The 21,591-nt window shown below is 33.8% G+C and overlaps 1 protein-coding gene across 2 annotated transcripts in view; it reads left to right on the forward strand.

Moving 5' to 3' along the window:
* Positions 1 to 21,591, forward strand: part of LOC146540449 (uncharacterized) — a 76,001-nt gene that overhangs the window by 19,067 nt on the left and 35,343 nt on the right. The window contains exons 1-5 of one of the 2 annotated variants that reach the window (XM_085199218.1): positions 3,685 to 3,827; positions 9,269 to 9,438; positions 9,879 to 9,982; positions 12,917 to 13,119; positions 18,565 to 18,662. In XM_085199218.1, coding sequence (XP_085055344.1) covers positions 3,759 to 3,827; positions 9,269 to 9,438; positions 9,879 to 9,982; positions 12,917 to 13,119; positions 18,565 to 18,662 — 644 coding nt within the window. In that variant the 5' untranslated portion in view covers positions 3,685 to 3,758. Of the gene's footprint in view, positions 1 to 3,684; positions 3,828 to 9,268; positions 9,439 to 9,878; positions 9,983 to 12,916; positions 13,120 to 18,564; positions 18,663 to 21,591 lie in introns of those variants that run through there. The other variant, XM_085199226.1, reaches the window with a different exon arrangement.

Here is a 21,591-nt window from a genome sequence, read left to right on the forward strand (position 1 = left end):
CAGGCGTAAAAACGAAAGTCAAAAACTCATCTCGCTTTTAAATGGTGAGGCATGAGGCACAAGGGCACAAAGGCTTAATGTAAACGCGACCGGTTATGGGTTCGCTCCAACTCGAAGAAATTCAATATTTATTTAAATTTTCGCTTCGCTCTGGTGTGGAGGCGAAGAGCGACGTTAAATTCCATCACTCAGCACGTAATGCCTCCAAAATTTCGACGGAAAGTGGACAGCGGAGTATCTTAACATTAGGTTCCCTCTGCCTATCCTGCTATGTAGCGGGATACAGCGTGAAAATGATTATTTTTTTTGAATATCGAAATCAATTCAGATAAGCTATAAAATTCCTATACGTAGCTTGCGTAACACACAACCAGTATCTGTTAATTTTTAATTAACCTATTCTGATATGATTTTCATTATAATAAATTAATGATAACAGTAAGATAACAAACGGATTAGGAACCTTACAATTTAAATATTTAATTAGTGTTGTAACTGCTAAATCTTATAAAATAGTTTAGAACAGGTGTTAGTTAAATATTTGATAAAATGGTGAACGATTAAATAATTCAAGCAAGATTTTGCTTTTTAAACTTTGATAAAAATCAACTTCACGCTGTATCCCGCACACAGCTAGGTAGGCAGAGAGAATCTAGTGTTAAGACACTCCGTTCCTCACTCTCTGTCAAATTTTGAAGGCATTGCATCTCTCTCGCCTCGACACCAGAGCGAAGAAATGGAAACATACATTTAGATATTTCATTTCGTGTGGGAATCAAACCGTTGCGTTACAGTCACACTCTTGTGCCCCTGGGCCACAACGACCTTGCGCAGAACACTTAAACATTGATTCTACACTTTATTTGTCAATTTATTACATCTAAATCTATTACATTTCATATAGAAGAAATCACGAGGTATAGGCCTCATTTTAATTACTTACGCAATTTCTTATATTCTAGCAGAAAGCGAAGAACAAGGAATATTTAAACACTAGTTTCTCCAAGTCTACTCTGCTATACGCCTGATATAACGTGAATCTGAAAGAAAAAATATAATAAGTTCAAACACCATTTATTTCAGCCATTTAGCTTCATCCTTATTTTGAAATACATCTTAAGTAACAAACGATAATAATAAACGAGCAAAACGAATTACAAAAGTACTGAAGTAATTTCCTTACCTATATATACAAAAAATGTGATTCTCAGTAAATAGTTTTTTGTAACTTTTTCTTATCTAGATAAATTATTATAATATGTAGTTGTGTACAGGAAATAAATACACTAATTTGACCGCAAAAAGCAATTCAAGATTGTAAAAGTGGAAAAAATATTAAAAAATAGTCACAAAAACAGCTTCAACGCTTATACTCGTAGATGTTTGTGGTAAGGAGACTTGGAGCAAAATGGCATTGAATCATTCTTTCCATTCTTTCATTCAATCATTCGATTCCTACAAATTTAATCAAAAATAATAATCTTTGTAAAGGCTCTAAGCGAGGGAACCTAATGTTAAGATACTCAAGCAACAAGGAACTCAATGCCGCGCTTTTTCCTTGGTATCAGAGCGAAGATAAATAAATAATAAACCATTCCCTTCCCCCGAATGGGAATCGAACCCCACAACGAATACGTTATAGTCACACGCTTATGTCGATGCGCAGCGACGACCTCAACAAATAAATAATTCACGTATATGAAGAAAAAAAATCATTTTATATATATTATGTAATTTCTAAATAATATCATATTACAGCTTTATAATTAATAGTCATTGCGATAAATTAAAATATTAAAATGCACCAAATACTAAGAGAAGTATAAGGAAAATCAAAGACATTAAAAACATAATTTAAAGCGTTTCTTAGAATACTAGTTTGATATAGGTATTTAAATTGAACTTACTATAAACCGAACAGAAGACATCGATATTCTAAATTACAAATACATTACAGATAAGCTGTCTGGGTGTGTCATACGAATTCGGAATATTTTTGTATTAAGATATTACAAGCAGACGTTTCTATTTTACTTATATTTATATATATGTGTTATACAATATGATATTAGCAGTATTTCAAACTATTTTCATAAACTTTTATGGCCTTTAATACTAAGGTGTAGCTTCTTATTACCCTCGACCAAAATAATTCATGTTACAGGTAAACGGTTAAAGGTTTTATTTAACGACACGCAATGCCTCCAAAATTCGGCAGAAAGTGGGGAACGGAGTGTTTTCACACTAGGTTCCCTCTGCCTACCCTGAAGCTGGTTTTTTTTATTAATGATTGAACTACAACATGCACTGTGGAACATTTTTCGCCGTTTAAATATTAAAGTAATCTTCTTTAACGTTTAATATGAAACCACAATTTAAGTTGCTATAAATAAAAAAGTCAACAGTCTATGTCCAACAGTGGACAAAAGAAGGCTGTTGATGATGGTGATGATGAAATAAAAAAGTATTTGAACATACTGTCGTTCGTATGAAATAGAAATATTATACGAAAACAACTAATGTACGTTCATTTTAAATGTGTCAAACTAACAATCAATAAATAAATTTTAAAAAAAAACTTACGTATTAACATAATCAAAAATAAATATGCATAATAACGAACCAATAAAATTGATAAGTGTGTGTACTGCTTTTGAATATCACAAATAATATATCTTCATTGTTAGCATAAATTTTATGCGTCCGTCAATCACGCCCGCCCCTTTTGAAAATTAAACGATACAGTGTAAGTTTGGTTATGTAAATATTTCATTTTTAAAATCACCTCACTAGTTATAATTTCAGAATTTATTCAAGGTAGCTTAAAATTAATTCAAAAGCTTCATTTGAATCTTTGACGACGAAATTAACTTACTTGATTCTAATTTAGTCTTTAATAAATAATAAAAATACTACCAATAACATAACCAGAGAGATATTTTTTTATCTCAAAAATAATATGCAATTTATTTATTTAGGTAGTAATCGATACGACGACTTCAATGTATAATTTGCTTGATAATATAAAGATCAGAATAAAATAAGCAATCATTGTAATATGTGAGAATAACTAATAAGAAAAACGTTATACAAACAAAATACCAAACTTTCATAAACGAAGTCTTGGTATAAATATGATGATAATAACCGATACCGATAATAAGTTGTAGCGAATATAATATAACTCTGACCAGTTACAAGATACATGTGGTCCGCCACGCCTACACTGGCTGGTTCGCAAAAGTTTAAAAAATAAAAAATAAAACAACATTTAATCCGCGATAATGTCCGACGTAATAATAGCCTGTATATAATTAAATGCAAGAAACAAATTTCATTCGATTGCAGTAATTAAGTCCAACATAAGTTCCAAAACAACACGATAAAATTACTAAGTTACTATTTTATCTTAGATTTTTGACATGATTTATAGATAATATGTTTTTTAATAGTGTTTACAATAATTTAATTTTAATTAATTTTTCTTAGATTTAATATTTTTAAAGAATTTAGAATTTGACATATTTTTGTTTATCATATTTTTTATCTATAAAACAGATATAAAATAATATAAGTAAGGAATACAGTAGCGTGAGGGCGATACGCCTCTAGGCTATCATTTTGACAGCAAAAAACAACATGGCGGATGATTGCGCGCGAAACCGAACGTCACGAGCGCATTCCACCCAGTGTACGCGTGCCGGAACAAAAACTATGATATAAAAGTAATTTTCTTCAAGTCACAGTGCGTAAGAAGTATGAAGATAGATGTGACAATTTTGAACAAATATCCATATAGGATCTCTTGTGAAATCGTAAACTTCAAGGTACTTAATGTTGTTTAATATTTTTTATTAATCTCTTTCGATCTAAAGTAAGAGAGAAAATTAAGAGTATGTAGCATTAGTTATGTTTTACTTATATATAATTGTAAACCAAAATATTTGTATATGTAGAGTCCCATTTCACTGAAAGAATTTCGCGTTTTTAATTAAAACGTTACAAACCCCACTTTTACACTACATATTATGAAATATAGCAAAGTTGATATAATATTAATTTCAAAACATAATGTAAAATGGATTCACAAATCGATAATTCTCGTGAACGACACTTACCTCGGAGATTAAAATTTACGCACAGGTACAAGAATCTAATGTTTATTGAATTAACTATATGGTAATATAGTGTTACCTAAAGTAGAATACAATGGAGGTTATCGTAAGGTTGGTCTCTCTCGTTATTATTCGCCATTGACTATCCAGTGCATTATTGTGAAATTTCCCTTATATTTCATATGAATGGGTAAATAGAAAAATATATAAAATATATGATAATAGTAGTCCTTGAGGCACGTTGCAGTTTACATCTAGAGTTTAAGGGTTAAAGGGTCACTCACGAAGGTGTAATTGACAAGGAATGTAAGGAATTTACAAAATCGTGAACACCATTTGAGTTAAAGAAATAAAGCAAATGCTACCTTTACATTCACACATTGCCAATTAAAATAACAAATAATAATTAATTCATGAATATTAGTTCTGCCACTCAAAACGCAGTACCTCCAGAATTCGGCGGTAAATGAGAAACGAAGTGTCTTATGTCTTATTTGTCTTCTCGTATACTAGGTACCCTCTGCCTACAAACCGTTAAAACGCGGGGTAGTTAGTGGGGAACAGAGTTACTTAACACTAGGTTCTCTGTGGATATATTCGAGAATAATATAAACAATAAAACAAGCTAAGTAGAAACAGTCCATCATTATCGTATTATATCCCTAACATCCTCTACAAATCGTTTCCACCGTAACATATTGCATGTCGAAGATTCCCATACACCTACGCCTATACAACTTGCCTATTCACTAAACCATCAAAAATTATGGAATTCCACCTTCAATTATTGTGTGATTTGTCTCGGGACGCACGCACGTTAATTGTTTTATACGTGGCCAGGTAAAATCCGTCATTATCTCGGGGCATAATAAGAAAATAGAGGGAAAAAAATAGACAAAGAGTGACCGACGACTCCACTTTTTTTTTTTTTATTTTAAACCCACAGCCATACCTGAGTTCGGTGCCCAAAAGAGGTTTTATATTTCTTTCTGCTTTTTATGATAGGCCTAACCCGTTTCTGTCTTCACGTACTAAAGGGGTGTGCACTTGCAGTGAATGTGAATCTAAAAGAGATTCCTCGAAAAATATGACATAAAATTTATGTTTCGAGTTGAATGCGTTTTACTGTGAATGATAACAAAATGTATGGCTTTACGTGGTGTGCATAATAAATGTAGTAATAGACGATACTATAAATGCTTTAAGAATATATTATTTTTATTTAAATATTTCGTGAGGCCAGTAGTGGCGCATAGACATAAAGTATGACGGTAAACACGACAGATTGTGGGTTCGATTCCCACTCGACGAAATTAAATATTAATTCTTTCACTTCTTCGGTCTGGTGTGTCTGTAATGCCTCCAGAATTCGGCAGAAAATGGAGAATGAATACTAACACTGGGTTACATCTGCCTACCCTGCTGTGTGCGGAATACAGAGAGAAAGAGAGAGAGAGAGAGAAGTCATACACATGTGTTGAAACAAAGCATGCACCAGAACAACAATTATAGATTTAAGATAAACTTCTCCACGCTGACTCCAATTAGCAACAACACACGATATATAGGAATCCAAATTTATTATTTAATAAGCGTTGGGCGGTCTCGTTTCCTTTTCGCAATATAAGGTCGTTTAGTATCGAAATAATTACCCAGTGCCGATCTCGGTGATCGGGCGTCTTTTTAAGCGAAATTTTAATAAAAGTATAAAAGGACGATTACATCGTTCAATTTTCGTGATGGCCGAAACAATCGAACGTCATTACACAGATTTGTTCTGTGTAACGACGGTCGCGAGTTCGATCCCGACTCGGGGGAATGATATATTGTTATTTAATATTTTTATTTCTTCGCTCTGGCACAAAAGTAAAAGCTTGGCGTTCAGTCTGCCAATCAACATGCAATGCCATGAAAAATTCGGTGGGAAGTGGGAAACGGAGTATCCTAACAAGGGTGTTAGACAGGGCTAGACAGGGAACCTGGGAACCTAGGGAGGTTCCCAGGTTCCCTGTCTAGCCTGCTATACGCAAGATAAAGCATGAAGCTGATTTTTTTAAGTAGTGATGAAAGTCTCGGTAATGAACTCCGCGGTTCCTAAAGCATTATTGGCTTACATACAAAATTACAAGGCTATAAATTCATTCGGATATGTACAATCCCATTCGACTTGTAAAGGTGATATATTAATGTTTAAATGACCAGAAGAAATGATAATTCTTAGCAGAACATTGCTTCGAAAAGGTTTATTTTTGATGCCATATTAAAAAAGAATTTATTAATATTTCTTTTATGTTTAGCCTGAAAACAAGTATTATCTTTTTAATGTAATATATTTTTTAAGCTCACATATAGCGGGGTAGACAGAGGGAGCCTAGTGTTAAGATATTTCGTTCCCCAATTTCTTCCGAATTTTCGAGTTGAGTGGCGGATCTCTACGTTGCGATTTGCCATGTTAAAAAATAAAAATATTAATTATTTCATACCCCGAGTGGGAATCGAACCCACAAAAGTCTAGTTTATAGCCATACTCTTATGCCATTGGTCCTCGTTATGTACAATTGTACATACAAATAATTATACACATACTGTAACTAAATATAAGACCGTGTGAACACATATACCTACAATTTTTTGTATCAAAAATATCTATATTCACTCATATTATATACTTAACCTCGCCTCCTGCAGGGGGCGCCCTTACAGTCGTCGACTTCCTCACAGGCAGCCACTTAGTGCTTGCATTTCTTCAGGGACAGAGTACCCTCTTCCCTTCCCAACCGGTGTCGCTGTAAAAGCCAAGCTAACAGCATTAACCTCATGTTCGAAAAAAAAATACGTAACCTTCGGTAGAATTTTTAATCATTCTATTTAAGAATCTCAAAGAACAAATATTATGCAGTTTTTAAAATAAATGCATACTATATAATATCTATCTAAAAGTTAACCTTAAAGCCATTAGATATATGTGAAATATGAAAATATAAACACATTATATATAACAATAAATCTTTTTATTAAAAAAAATATCAATTTAAAGTTAAAAAAACCCGAGAATTAAGTACAAACCTAAGATGCATATAAAATAATTCACTATACATTGCTTACATTCTACGGTCGTTATTTCTTCATAAACGTCAACACAACAATGTATTACGTACAAAGATATAGTTACTTTTAATCAGTTTATAGTAAGAGAATGCGGTCCGTGAGAAAAAAATCCTCTCGCTTCCGATGAGCACAGCTAGATAGCGCAGGTGGTAAACGCCTCACGCCGCGCCCTCGCCTCGTCGCGTTTAGAACAACGTTTTAGGGTTCCGTTGTGGTATATTAAAGTAGTAAGTAAAAAATTACCTTCACGTACTTGTTCTGTAGGCAGAGGGAACCTAGTGTTAAGACACTCCGTTCTCCATTTTCCACCGAATTATGAAGGTATTATGCGTTAAGTGGAAGAATTCAATGCCTCGCTTTGCCTCGACTGGGCCCAACCCAAAAAAAAAGGCTTGAAAGTGAATTTTTGACTGGCCTGGCCTCAGTAGTATTAGTAAGTAGAAGAATTGTTTTAAAAAGAGAAGAAAGAATAAAAGAATTCAAGTTTAATGAAGATATTTGATCACCCTTATGTTTAGCTTTCAACGAACCTGGGAACCTTTTGTTACGTTGAACATTTAATTTTTCCTATTAAGACGGAGAGTCTTCCTCGCTTTCCGCCGAATTGATGTATCTTTACGTCAACGTGAATGGCATAACTCAACCCCGCGCTTTGTCTCGTAACCAGAGCAAGGAAATCATTAAATATCTCATTTTTCGAGTACGAATCGAACCTACAACTATCGCGTGGGTACACTCGCCATGATGGCCTCAGCTTTATATTTAATACTTTTTGGGGTCCATCCATTAAAAGCTTACAATTTTATTCATAAATTGATAATCAATAAAAGTAATATTAGAAAACTATAAAAACAATTTTGTAAGGAGCCCTATGCTCATGCCGTTTGGGCTTAACTGGTTTTTGGGACTTCGGAATTCGGTAGCACGTTGACATTGTGTTTTTATTAGCTTATTACAGACGTCGCGCGCCGTGCAGTCCACGCTTTGTTGTGGACACTCGTCATTTCGTTGCGTTAATATTTATGAGGGTTCCATTTTGTATCCGTCCTTAGAATATGATATATATCTGCTTATCTATCTTTTTTGACGCTTTTTTGAATGGTTTTTTTTTTCAATTTAAATGTGTTGATAGGTTTACATTGTGTGTTGAGTGGCGGAACTTATCGCTGGGCTTGGTGCATAATAGTTCATTCCCTCGAATGGGATCGAACCCACAACCGACGCGTTACAGTCACACCCTTGTTCCCCTGCGCCACGATGGTCTCAAAGAAAACTGATAGAAAATAAAAAAAACGATATATAACTACAAAAACAGCCTATTCTAGAAGGTACTATTATTTTATATATATTAAATCATTGTTTAACCCGTAAATAATGAAATAACGTTACTTCTCTCGTCACTGGTAGTTCCGCAAGAAACTGGCTTAAAACGATAAATCAACGAGGCTATTAAAGTCCGAACCAATTAATGGAGATATATTTATAAAACCCATCGATTTCGACCAGATTAATTTATTAGACGTTTAATATACCGTTTTTAAAATTTCTCTTTCTACCATCTATATTGGCATCATAGCTATTTATTTATTATATTTTTCATCAGCTTCACGCTATATCCCGCATACACCAAGGTAGGCAGAGGGAACGTAATGTTGGGACACTCCGTTCCCCAGCTTTCGGTCAATTTTTCGAGACATTATGTGTTGAGTATGGAAGCTACGAACTAGAGAATATAAATGTGAATACATATTTTATTTCGTCGGGTTAGGGATCGAACCCACGTGCCTCGACTGGCCTCTGAATGTAATAAATAATATAAGAATCCACATTTTCTTTATTTCTACCGTCATTTTAGTTCCATACGTATGTAGATTGTAAGAACCTACATAAACGATAGACGCTACAAACTGAGTAATACAAAAAAAAAAACAATCTCAAGAAAGTTTTAAATTGCCCTGCTACCTGCAATAAAATTTAATCACATACAAAAACACACATCAATTGCTACTTTATTTCTTTGGACTAACGTATAATTTCGGTTGCAGGTTGAGCCGACAGGCTCCGCATCTCTTGGGGCCGCGTCCAGAGCACTATTTGTGGAGAAAGTGAGGGCGTCTAATGCTGCCTGTCAGGCTGGTGACTTCTCTACAGCGGTCGCGTTGTACACAGATGCGTTGACCTTGGATCCGGCTAACCATATATTGTATAGCAATAGGTAAAATTCACTTTCTTTTAGTATTATGATGTTTTAGAAATAAATGTATGTGCTTATTTCCTTACTTTATAATATTAGCTTTTATTTATTTTCATTAATTACATTTAATATATGATAAGATAAATTAGGAATAAAAATAAATATGTACTTAATATTTCTTACTATTATTTCAAATCAGTATTACACTAACAAATGTTATAATTATATAATAATATATACAGTTTCACGTGATATCATGCAAGTAGCGGGGTAGGCACAGGGAACCTAGTGTTAAAACACTTCGCTTCCCCACTTTTCACGTTGAGTGGCGGAATATTCTTTATTTATTATTTTAATTTCTTTGCTCTGGGGGAAGAGCACATATTAAATATAGAATGTTATATATTATTTAGAAAAATACGTAGTTTTATAAAAAAAGCTAAAACCATATCATTCTACAGGTCAGCTGCTAGACTAAAACAAGGCCAGTTCGCAGCTGCTCTACAGGATGCGACGCGAGCCAGGGAACTATGTCCGAACTGGCCTAAAGCTTACTATAGACAAGGTATGAAAAACAATTTGAACTAAAATGTCAGTCCTATTAATATTATAAAAGTTAAAGTTGACGTAAAAACTACTGAACGGATTTAGGTGAAATTTAGACGGGCGAAGCCTTAGCTTACAAACACAATATACTTATAGTTATTAAATATAATATCACGCTGTATCCCGCACGCAGCAGGACAGGCAGAGGCAATCTAGTGTTAAGACACTCCGTTCCCCACTTTCTGCCGAATTCTGGAGGCATTGCGTGTTAAGTGGCAGAACTCAACGGCGCGCTTTTTACCTCGACACCAGAGCGAAGAAATGGAAATATAAATCAAAATAAATATTTCACTTCCTCGAGTGGGGATCGAACCCACAACCGTCGCGTTACAGTCACACCCTTGTGCCGCTCTACTTATAGTTACATTCTGTGTATAAATAAACCATCAAATTATACATCCATTAAATTAATAAATGCTTGTTGAATAAAATTGTGCATTGTTATGCGTGGTTACGTCGCATTGCGTAGATATCGAGATAGCGTGAAAATATAGTACGATCGCATAATGCATATAGCGTGCTAATACTTTCATTCTTTTACGTTTTTTCACGCACTGTCTCGTTTCACTTTTGCAATGTAAATTAACAATTGTAGTCGTTAACTATGCGTGTTTATTTCCTCATTCGTAATATATAATTAAGTAATTGATAATCGTATGTATTTTCATTTAGATTTTTTAAAAATTAATTGATAGAGAAGTAAGTAAAATAAATATGACAAATAATATGAAATATCATTTATTCGTTCATTTAATATTTACAACCACAAAACAGGTCGTCGTACAAGGGCAAAAATGTGTGACAGTAAACAAGTCAGTTGTGAGTTCGATTCTCAATTGGAGGAATGAATTGTTACTTTTAATATTTCCATTTTTTTCGTTAATTTCCGCTACTTAGCACACACATTGCCTTGAAAATTCGGCGACGGAGAGAAAAGCGAGTGTCTTAATTGGTGGAAAAAATAATGTTAAATATTACTATGCGTATATATGTTAAATATTATATGCATACTATTACTATTACAAATATATAACGGAATTTCGAAAAAAAGCAACATAATGTGTTTCGCTTTAAAGTAGAACAGCTCAGACTTTCTGAAGTAATGATCACTTATCAATCTCCCGGCGCGGAGCTCTGTAGGTCGCGTTATGGTTTCATGCGATTGTTACAGCTGATCTATGTCGAAGCAAGCCATTTATTTATTAATTTACATAAAAAAAAAAAACTTCACGCTGTATCCCGCACACGGGGTAGGCAGAGAGAAAATAGTGTTAAGACACTCCTTTCCCCATTTTTCGCCGAATTCTGGAATTGAGTTTCGTGCTTTTGCCCCGATACCAGAGCGAAGAGACGGAAATATAAATTTCAGTAAATATTTCGTTTCCTCGAGTGGGGATTAAACCCACAACCGTCGCGTTACAGTCACACCCTAGTACCCCTGCGCCACGATCTTACATGCACTTATTATAGACTAGTGGGCCCGGACGCGGCTACGCCCGCGAAAATATAAGCCTAAATAATTAAAATAAGTTAAAAAATAATAATAAGTGGAGATTTATTATTAGAAAAAATATCTGAGTAACCGAAATGAACAAACAAAAGAAGTAAAAGTAACTAAAGGAAATTCTTAATATTAGAAAAAGTACCTAAAGTTTGCCGTGCGCGCGTACTAAACATTTTTCTATATTAAATAATTATTAATTTTTGCGAACAATATTAAATAAAATCCCAAATGATTAAAATTACGATATTTTAAGTGTATAACATCGGTATAGATAACCAAACTGAGATAAATTAATTATAAGCAGCAAATAATTACATAAAAATAATAGTAATTCGAAAATATATAAAAATTTACAAAACCATCAAAGTCATCTGCCCGTTCGCGTCGGTCATACTATGCCGCCCGTAGGCTAGGTCATTTGGAATCAGTGACATCTTATTTATTAGAATGTTATACAGTAAACTATAATTTCCATCTAGATGAAATGCTAAAAATGACTATTATATTTATTTTCGTAAGGATGAATATCAAATTATAGAAATCATCTAATTTTTGTCAATGTATACAAATCTATATCGGCGCGCGCCATGTATGCATTAAGCAAACTCACTTTGGGTGACGTTTTCTTAAAACAACAAACTTTGCAAGCCGTTGCTTAGCAACGCGTAGCGACGATTGTTATTAACATGGCGGAATAAATTGCTTGTCAAATTAATTATTTTAATATATTGGTATATATCGAAAATATTACAAATATGAGAAAAAAAAAGTATCCTATGTTCATCCCGGGACCCTCAAGTATCTCTATATGAGTATTTTATCACAATTAAATTAGCGGTTTGGCCCTGATTGCGTAAAAGACAGACAGACAGACAGACAGACAGAGTTACTTTCGAATTTATAATATAGGTATGGATATATATTTTTTACTTATTTTACCTTCACGCTGTATCCCGCACATAGCAATGTAGGCAGAGGGATTTCCATTAAGACACTTCCGTTCCCCATTTTCCGCCGAATTCGGAAGGCATTGCAGCTTTGCATCGTTACTAGAACAGTATTATATTAATATTCGCTATATTAAATTGATAATGAAATTAAATTTATTTTCTTAATATATATTTTTATATTTATCTAAAATCTTAAATATTATTTTAGTTGTTTGTAAAACACCACATATATTTTAATGATAATTTTGCATACACTCTAAAGAACAATATCGTCGTTTGAACATTTTTTACAGTAATTTTATTACCTTTGCATGCTTCTATATCATCAATTGTTAGTATCACATATCTACCATTCATTCACCAACACGATAAAAGAGTATTTGATTCTTTTTCTTTTTTTTTTCATCTAAAATGCCATCATAATTTATTTTATCTTTAGGTGTTGCTCTCCAATGTCTCGGGCGCCATGGGGAAGCGCTGGCGGCGTTCAGCTCGGGCCTGGGGGTGGAGCCATCGTCTCGACAACTCCTGGCTGCGCTCGTGGAGGCCTCCCTGAAGTCCCCATTGCGAACCACCTTGGATCCAACTTTCAGGCAATTGGAAGCTATGAAACTAGATCAATCGCCTTTCGTACTAATATCGGTGAGTAATGTTTTGTAATACAAATAAACTTTACCAATGTTTAAAAAATATCAATACAATATTATATAAAGGCCAGTCGTGGCTTAGTGGCACAAGTGTTGCAGTGCAAGTGTTAAGTTCTGGGTTCGATTTCTGCTCGAGGAAATTAAATATTTGATGTATTAATTTTCTTCGCTCTGAAGTCGAGGCAAAATACGGCGTTGAGTTCCGCCGCTCAACACAAAATACTTACAATTTGGCAGAAACTAGGCATCGGAGTGTCTCAGTAGACTCCAGTAGACTCCCTCTGCCTACCCTGCAACATGCAGGATACACTCTGAAGCCAAAAAAGAATATTATATTCTAAACATACCGTGAGATAGTTATACAGTTATAACATTTTAATACTGAAATAAGCATTCTTCTACATAACGCTATTTTAAACGAGTCTATTATTGCGGAAATTGTTTTCCGTTTGTTCATGTCACTTTGGAATTCACATCCACTGTACTGGTAATGATGTTGGGAAATGCATTAAAATAAAAAAACATCTCTTAACATGTTATAAAATTGTAAGCGTAATAAGTTAGTTCTTATTTATCTGATTGGGTTTGTTTTAATTTTAAAAATGACTTAGATATATGGATGGCTTCAGTTATTTTCCCAATAAAAAAATTAAATGATCTACGTTTTATTTATCTTTTTCGATCCGTAAAAAGTATGAGGACTCGAAGGGCATGTATGAAGAGGTTGATGAGAGTGGACGAGGCGAAAGAGGTATGTAGGGACCGTAGCGTTTAGCGCTCCGTTCTCTCTGTCTAACCCGCTAGGGATAAAGCGTGAAGTTAACTTATATTATTTAATATATTGTATTCTTATACATTACAAAACTAAAAAAAGTAAATTTTCCGTTGCGCTGACTCACGAATAGTATTTCACACACTTACAAATAACGATTTCATTTTTCATTCATCTTCGTCCTATTCATAATTGTAATTGGCTTGCCACAAAATAAGTCAAAGTTTCAACCTTTGTTGATGTTCTTTTTAAATGAGTTGCTTAATAAATTTTAAACGAAGAAGAGAACTTTTTCAAAGCCTTTATAAAGCTGTCATTCATTTTTTATGCTTAATATTTTTCGATTATTCTCATAAAGACGACATTGTTTAAGTAATAATATATTAAATGAATTAATGTTAATCGTCTGTCACGAAGACCGCCTGACTGAAGTCAGTCGTGGTGCAGGGGCACAAATGAGTGACTGTAAAAGCGACAGGTTGTAGGTTCAAATTCCGCTAGAGAAAAAAATATTCTAATTTCTTCGATGTGATGTCGAGGCAAAGCATGGCGTTAAGTTCCTCTATTCAACATACAATTCTTCCAGAATTCGATCGAAAATGGAGAGCGGAGTGTCTCTTAATACTAGGCTCCCTCTCCTTACCCTGTTACATGCGAAATACAGCGTGAAGGCGTCTGTCACGAGTTTTGCACCAATGATAAATTATTTTAACGACACACTAAGTAAGTGGGTCCGTTGGTACATAAAAGTTCGTCAATGAAATAAACATACCTCATGTATTATTTAAATCCACATAAAATGGGTTTTATATATAAAATTGTCATAAAATATATGAGCTATCATATTTCAATATCTCGGGAAGTATTTCAAGAGTTTTAATGTTGATTTGTAAAAAGAAAAAAACTGGGTATATTAAACATGTTTGTCACGGCAATTAAAGAAAAAACATAAAATTTACGACAGTACTAAATTGTTTAGAAAGGTTGCTTTCCTGATGTCAGCGAGATCCAGATAAAATAAATTAATAATTAAATAACTTGGAAAAACTTGGAATTTTAACATTTAAATCGGAAATTCCTTAACGACTGTTGATTTGGACAATATTCCACAGAAGTCACAACATTATTATAATAAAAATCGTGAATTTCAAAAAATTCCCAATTACATTGCAGAAACACCGCTAAATTGGATGATCAAACGAGAGTGATAAAAATATACAAGAATAGTTTGAATCCTTTTAAGAATTTCAATAAAATTTGTGCATCGCCATTACTTTCACTCAAGCACCGCCTGGTAATTGAGAGTGTATTTTCAAAAGGAAAAACAATCGAACTTTTTATTAGTAAAATTATTACTTACTAAACAGATAAAATTTGTACCTTGAAAATTTTAACGAAGAAAATCCTTCAGAATTAGGGAAATATTTCCAACGAGCTTGATTTATTTTCATTATAAAAATCTCGATGTAGTTTTTTTTTCTTTTCTTTATAAAGCCGGCTGTAAAAGCCAGAGCCAGAGATTATAAAAGTAAATTGCTCAAACTGTATTACTTTGTTGTCAAGGTAAATATATCGTAAATACGATGAACCATTTTGTGGCCATTAAAAAGTTTTTTATATGCTTAAAACATAAACGTCTTAAAGCGATTCTATACATTAAATGTTTGACATTCTCGAAGATGTCATTGACATCTTAAATATGAGGAAAAGAATAACATACGTTACCTTGCTTTTAAACTACTGATCTCCTAGAACCAGTGGCGAGCTAAGGCTAAAACGGGCTAAAACGGGACCTAGGCAACATTATAATTCCGGGCCCTTATGTCATGACACATACTTTACGTTTGGTACTTCGGTTTTAAATGTATATAATATAGTATGTTCTATTTCATTATAGGAATCTATGAAAAAAGGAAAAAATAATATATATTTACGTTACAAAATAAAAAAATAAAAATTAAATAAAAAAAAAATTCCGCCCATACCTAGAACAAGTGAAAACAATGAAAAATTTAACTATTTTTATAAATATTTGTACAAAAATGATAACCTCTGCTTATTAAGTAATTAATTTGTTGTTTTCCTAATAAAGAAAATCAATTTTATATCTTGATTTAGTACAAGTACGTCATACAAGTAGCAAGAGACATGCTGATCTGCATTATCAATAGCTTCTCGATGCGAAATTCATTCAAAACAAACCAACAGAAATACCATCATTATTTTCTTCAAAATGGTGCGTAAGTATGGAGCCCAGTGGTACTCGTACAAAGCAATGCGACCCGTGAGACCGCTGTCGAACTGTCGAATTTAAGTTTATTTAAAGCATATTTAAACTGTCACCGGCCTGTACAAACATCTGATACTTGGACTCAAATAATGCCGACCATTAAAGGTAGTCCCGGAAATAAATATATGGATGGACGATATGTTTTTTCAGCTTCACGCTGTATTCCGCAGGTACGAGTGTTAAGACACTCCGCTCCCCACTTTCAATAAAACTTAACACTAGACTCCCCCTACTGAAGCTGAAAAAAAAAACATATAAAGAAACAAAAAGAAAAACAAATTCAGTTCGATATAAAGGAAGCCTTTGAGAATTTAGCATCGCGCGCACCATTTGCATACATTCCACCGGCTGTCTGACATCTTGCAGTTTTTCGGAACATTTAACGGTCGAACAATGGGGGCTGAGTGATCAAAGCACCATAAATACGCGACCCCCGATGAATACACATTTACATACAATCTGGACGACAGTTGATAGGCAGGGATTTGAATAGTGAAACCCTTTTGCCGAACGGAAATAACATTAAAATAATATTTATTTTATATATATGCTTTGTATTATTGCATATTTCACATCGCTTCGCTCATTTAAAGTTATTTTTATGTCGTAGCCAAAGGATAATATTTAAAAAAAGATAAAAATATATATCCATGTCTTTTCTAATACCTTTAAGAATATGTGCAAAAAATTTCATAATAATTAGTTGAGCAGTTTTGGCGTGAAAGCGTAACATTCACATTTATAATATTAGTATGACGTACGTCTATTGTAGGTAGTTTTTTACATAATATTTTGATTGGCCCAAAGCGTCGCCAAAAGTAATTACTTCCTCGATGGTTAAGTTTATATTTTTTCTTATTACAGGTATTTTTATTATGTCGGCATTAGATGGCAAATTATTAAGGTAGACGGTTATTATGGCGATTGTATACAGGTATTTGTATTTTGGCAGACCTTTGTCATTGATCCGCCTTTTTTTGTCCTCGTCTGTCTTTTGCCGATAAAGTTTTTACTGGTCTATAAGGATATACCTACATTATTATATTGTTTTTATCAGCTGTATCCCGCACAAAGTAGGGTACTAAGGGAACTTAGGAACCTAGTGTTAAGATATTCCACACTCATTAAGACATTTCCGTAATCCGTTCTTCACTTTCCTCTGAATACTGGAGACATTGCATATTGAGTCGCGGAATTTAACTCTGCGCTTTGCCTCGTTACTTTAGTGGAAAAATTATTATATTATATATAAAATATTTTACTGATATCTATAAACGTTAATAATAGTAACTGTAGAAGCCTTATTAAAGACAATTTTATAGGAATTTTATATAGTTATAAGATATTAAATATCATTCATAAAATAAAGCGTCGTGGGTGTTCCCCTAAGCATTTCGCCGATTTGGTTCCATTCTCATATATGATTCGGCATACGGTAGCAAACGGATGAGGTGGATGGGTTTTTAAAAATTCGTATCGCTTTTTGTTATGTATGGATGATGATACTTGAATTTGTATTTCTGTGTATTAGCCCGTTATTATAAAACGTTTATTATCAAAGTAATATGTATTTCGACATCAAAGAAAACCCGACGATTTTATGTACGGATATTAGTGTTATACGACAAACATGTTATGCACTTTGTTTTTAATGGTTTATAAATTATGTGCAGATAGGGCATGGGCTGGTTGGAGCTACGTGGTCATTGTTTTTTTTCATCTGTACGTTGTATCCCGCAGACAGCTCGATAGACAGAGGAAGCCTAGTGTTCACTAGACATAGACTTAGACACTCCGCTTCCCACTATCCGCCGAATTCTGGAGCTATTGCGTGTTAGGTGGACTCTTGACTTGACTTAACATTAGAGCGAAGAAGTGAAAATATTAAATATTTTATTTTCTCGAATGGGAATCGAACCTGTAGCGTTTTTAATCACACGTTGGTGCCCATGCCCCACGACTGGTTATCACTGGTCGTTATGATGGTTGTTATAAATGAGGAGCTACCTTAAAAAATATTGGTAATTTAATTTAGCTTTATCGTCTTGAGACATAGAAATAAAATGCCCGGCAAATGTGATGACATTAATAAGAAAAGATGACTTTAATTAAAATGCTACCAATAAAAGCAGTTTTAAAGAACTCCTGACATTATTCTTAAATAAAATCAAAATATTCTTAATTCAATTAGGCACAAGCACTTTTGAATCGTCAAGTTACATAGAAATGTGCAGTTCTGCTGAAAGGAACCGGCAAGAAGCCTGAAGAAGAAGACCAGTTCCTCTTTTCAACATTTTTATTAAATATTAATTATTATATAGATTTATTTATTTTCTATTTCAAGAGTATTATAATATAAATTATTTATCTTTTGTCAGGTTGTCGGACAAGAGCTGTTAGCGGCGGGACAGTATCAAGCGGCGGTCACAGTCTTAGAAGCTGCATTGAGAATTGGATCTTGCTCCTTGAAATTAAGGTACGTTTTTCTAAAATTAATCTATCAAATAATATGGTTATAGTAATATGATATTTTAAATGCTTTATTTGTGCTATTTTATTCAAACCACTAAAACGCATTACGTTTTTGTACCAAATTCCAGTCCTCTAACAAGAGGTAACACAAATATTTGATTACGATGCTCAAAAAAAAGTAGTTGAGGCTTGTCGATAGGTTATGGGTTCAATTCCCACTCGAGGATTTTTTTTAATATTTTCATTTCTTCGCTGTTGTCGAGGCAAAGCACGGCGTTGATATCCACTCAACGTACAGTGTCACAGGTAAATCACGACTGTAATTAAAAGTCTTGTACAACTGTTCCCACCTAAATCCTCATTATCCTTATTACGTTTTAAATGATACAATCGACAACGCGAATAAAAGTTGCTATTTAAAAGCGTTCGGCAATCTGGTTTTAGTTGTTTTTTTTTTTCTCACTTTACTGCCCATGATTTATATTTTCGCCTCGTGAGATATCCCATTTCAGATTAATCTCTTAGCAACGATTACACCTTTAACACCACTCAAACTCTTGAAGCAAGAAGACAAATTGCCCTTCGAGAAATCTTCGCGTTCATTAATGTTATAGTATTATTTTTAACCGACTTTAGGTTTATAGGTGTTGTGTATTTCTTTGAGTTGGTTGTAAAAAATATTTGTAATATATTTTTATAAATAACTATAATAAATAATACTATTACATTGAGATTAGTACTGAAGCAAGGGCGCATGCGTAACACTAAAAACGCGACAGGCTGTGTATTCTATTCCTATTGGAGAAAATTAAATATGGAATATTTAAATTTATTCGCTCTGGTAACGTGTTAAACGCGGCGTTGGGTTCCGCCACTCAATACGCAATGCCTCCAGAATTGGCAAAAAGTGAGGCATCCCGCATAGCAGGGTAGGCAGAATGTGTATTCTTGAAGCATTGTGTAACTCCAGAGCGGAGAAATGATAATATTAAATATTACATTTCCTAGAGTGGGAATCGAACCCACGCCCTGCTGTGCTTACAGTCACTTTGTGCCTGCGCCACGACTGGCCTCAAGTAAAATAATGTAGCGTTTATTTCGAAAAAAAAATTGTCTGTTAATCATGGGCCATGGTATACTTGACAGTGGCGTAATTTATGTGTTTAAGGACGGTATCTTCTTTGGCGGAATTTCGACGTTTTGATTTATTTCGCCGACAAGTAAAGCTGTATAATGTTCTCAAAAGTAAAAAGTCAGTCTTAATAGGATCGTTTATTTGTTTATTGTTTTAGTAACTGGAAAAAAAATACTGCAAGAAATATTGCAACCGACCATCTAGGAAAGTCAAAATTAAATTAATAATAATCAGCTTCACGCTGTATCCTGCACACAAGGGGACATTCCAGTCGTGGCGTACATAGTGTTAAGACACTCCGTTCCCCACTTTCTCCGAATTCTGGAGGTTGAATGGTGAAACTCAACTCCGAGTGTTGCCTCGACACCAAAGCGAAGAAATGGAATATATGACTTTAAATAAATAGTTTGTGCATACACACTTTGTGCTTACTTTTGTAATAGTAAAACTGTAATTTATTAAAAAAAACGAATGTCCTCCAGATATGGAAGGATTGTTTAAAAATATTTAATATACATTAACCATTTACGGTGAAACTTATAAGACTACCAGCGACATAATCAAGCCTGGCGTCGAAACCCACACTTCGATCTTATCTCATTGATGGATCGCATCAGAATCGATACGGCATTCAATGTAGGTGCGAGTTAACTGGATAAATAGGGACATTTATTTTTCGATTTTCATCGATATTTCAGATAATTGTTGAATGATGATAGACAAAGGGTATTTAATGTGACAGGTTCATCCGTATCGGTGGAAAGACGAAGTAAGAAATATTTATTGAGGGCTCCTGAAACATTACTTACCTACCTATACTGTATAATAATATATAAAGTAGTTTATTGTTTCTATATTTGAAGTATTTTTTGTATGAGCACATCAGGGTAGGCTTAGGGAACCAAGTGCTTAACTACTCCATCTCCCATTTTCCGTTTGTTTCTAGAGACATTAAGTGTTAAGTGTCGGGACTGAACGTCACGCTTTACCTCGACACCGGAACGAAGAAATACAAATATTAAATATTTAATTTTCTCAAGTGGGAATCAAACCCACAACCAGTCGCGTATACAGTCACACCTGGCCACGACGACTGAATTCAATATATTTTAATACGTCTGCATTGAAATAATCTTTTGTATCATAATAATTTATATTACTTTATTATATTTAAATTGTACCTTTTATCTCGTTATCTAAACAATAAAAACATCCTTTTAACCCTCATACTATCAATCTTGTGGAGAGGTGTCAAAAGATGTCAAATTACAACGTCAAGTCATTCATTAACTGAAATATATTAAATAGTTGTATAAGAATAAAATTTAAAGGTAATTAAGTATAGGTTAAGTATAAGTTAAGGTAGGACGATAAAAATGGTAATTAAGTATAAATATATCGAAAGGCTTTATCGCGCCACTTTTCTTAAGATGTCCTGTTGATAACTTTAAATTTTGCTAATAAAAACATTTTATATAGATATGAATACTTATTCTAAGTTATTTATATATTTCACTAGCGGCCCGCTCGCGGTTACACCCGCGTGAACTATGTTATTATTAATTTCTGTCTCCATGACTACGTCCTAGTGACGTCTATCAAAATTTGAGACTCCTAGCATTTGTAGTAACGAAGTTTCATACAAACTTTCGACCCCAAAAATATAGATATAGATAAATATATGATTTAACAAAAATAATCAGCTTCATGCTGCATTCCGCATATAGCAGAGGAACTCCAGTGTTAAGACACTCCGTTCCCCATTTTCCATTGATTTCTGCTGAAGACATATTATTTC

Source organism: Heliconius melpomene, chromosome 2 (genome assembly GCF_056956725.1).
Source record: "Heliconius melpomene rosina isolate 202511_hmr_F chromosome 2, ASM5695672v1, whole genome shotgun sequence".
In the NCBI taxonomy this organism is placed as follows: domain Eukaryota; kingdom Metazoa; phylum Arthropoda; class Insecta; order Lepidoptera; family Nymphalidae; genus Heliconius; species Heliconius melpomene.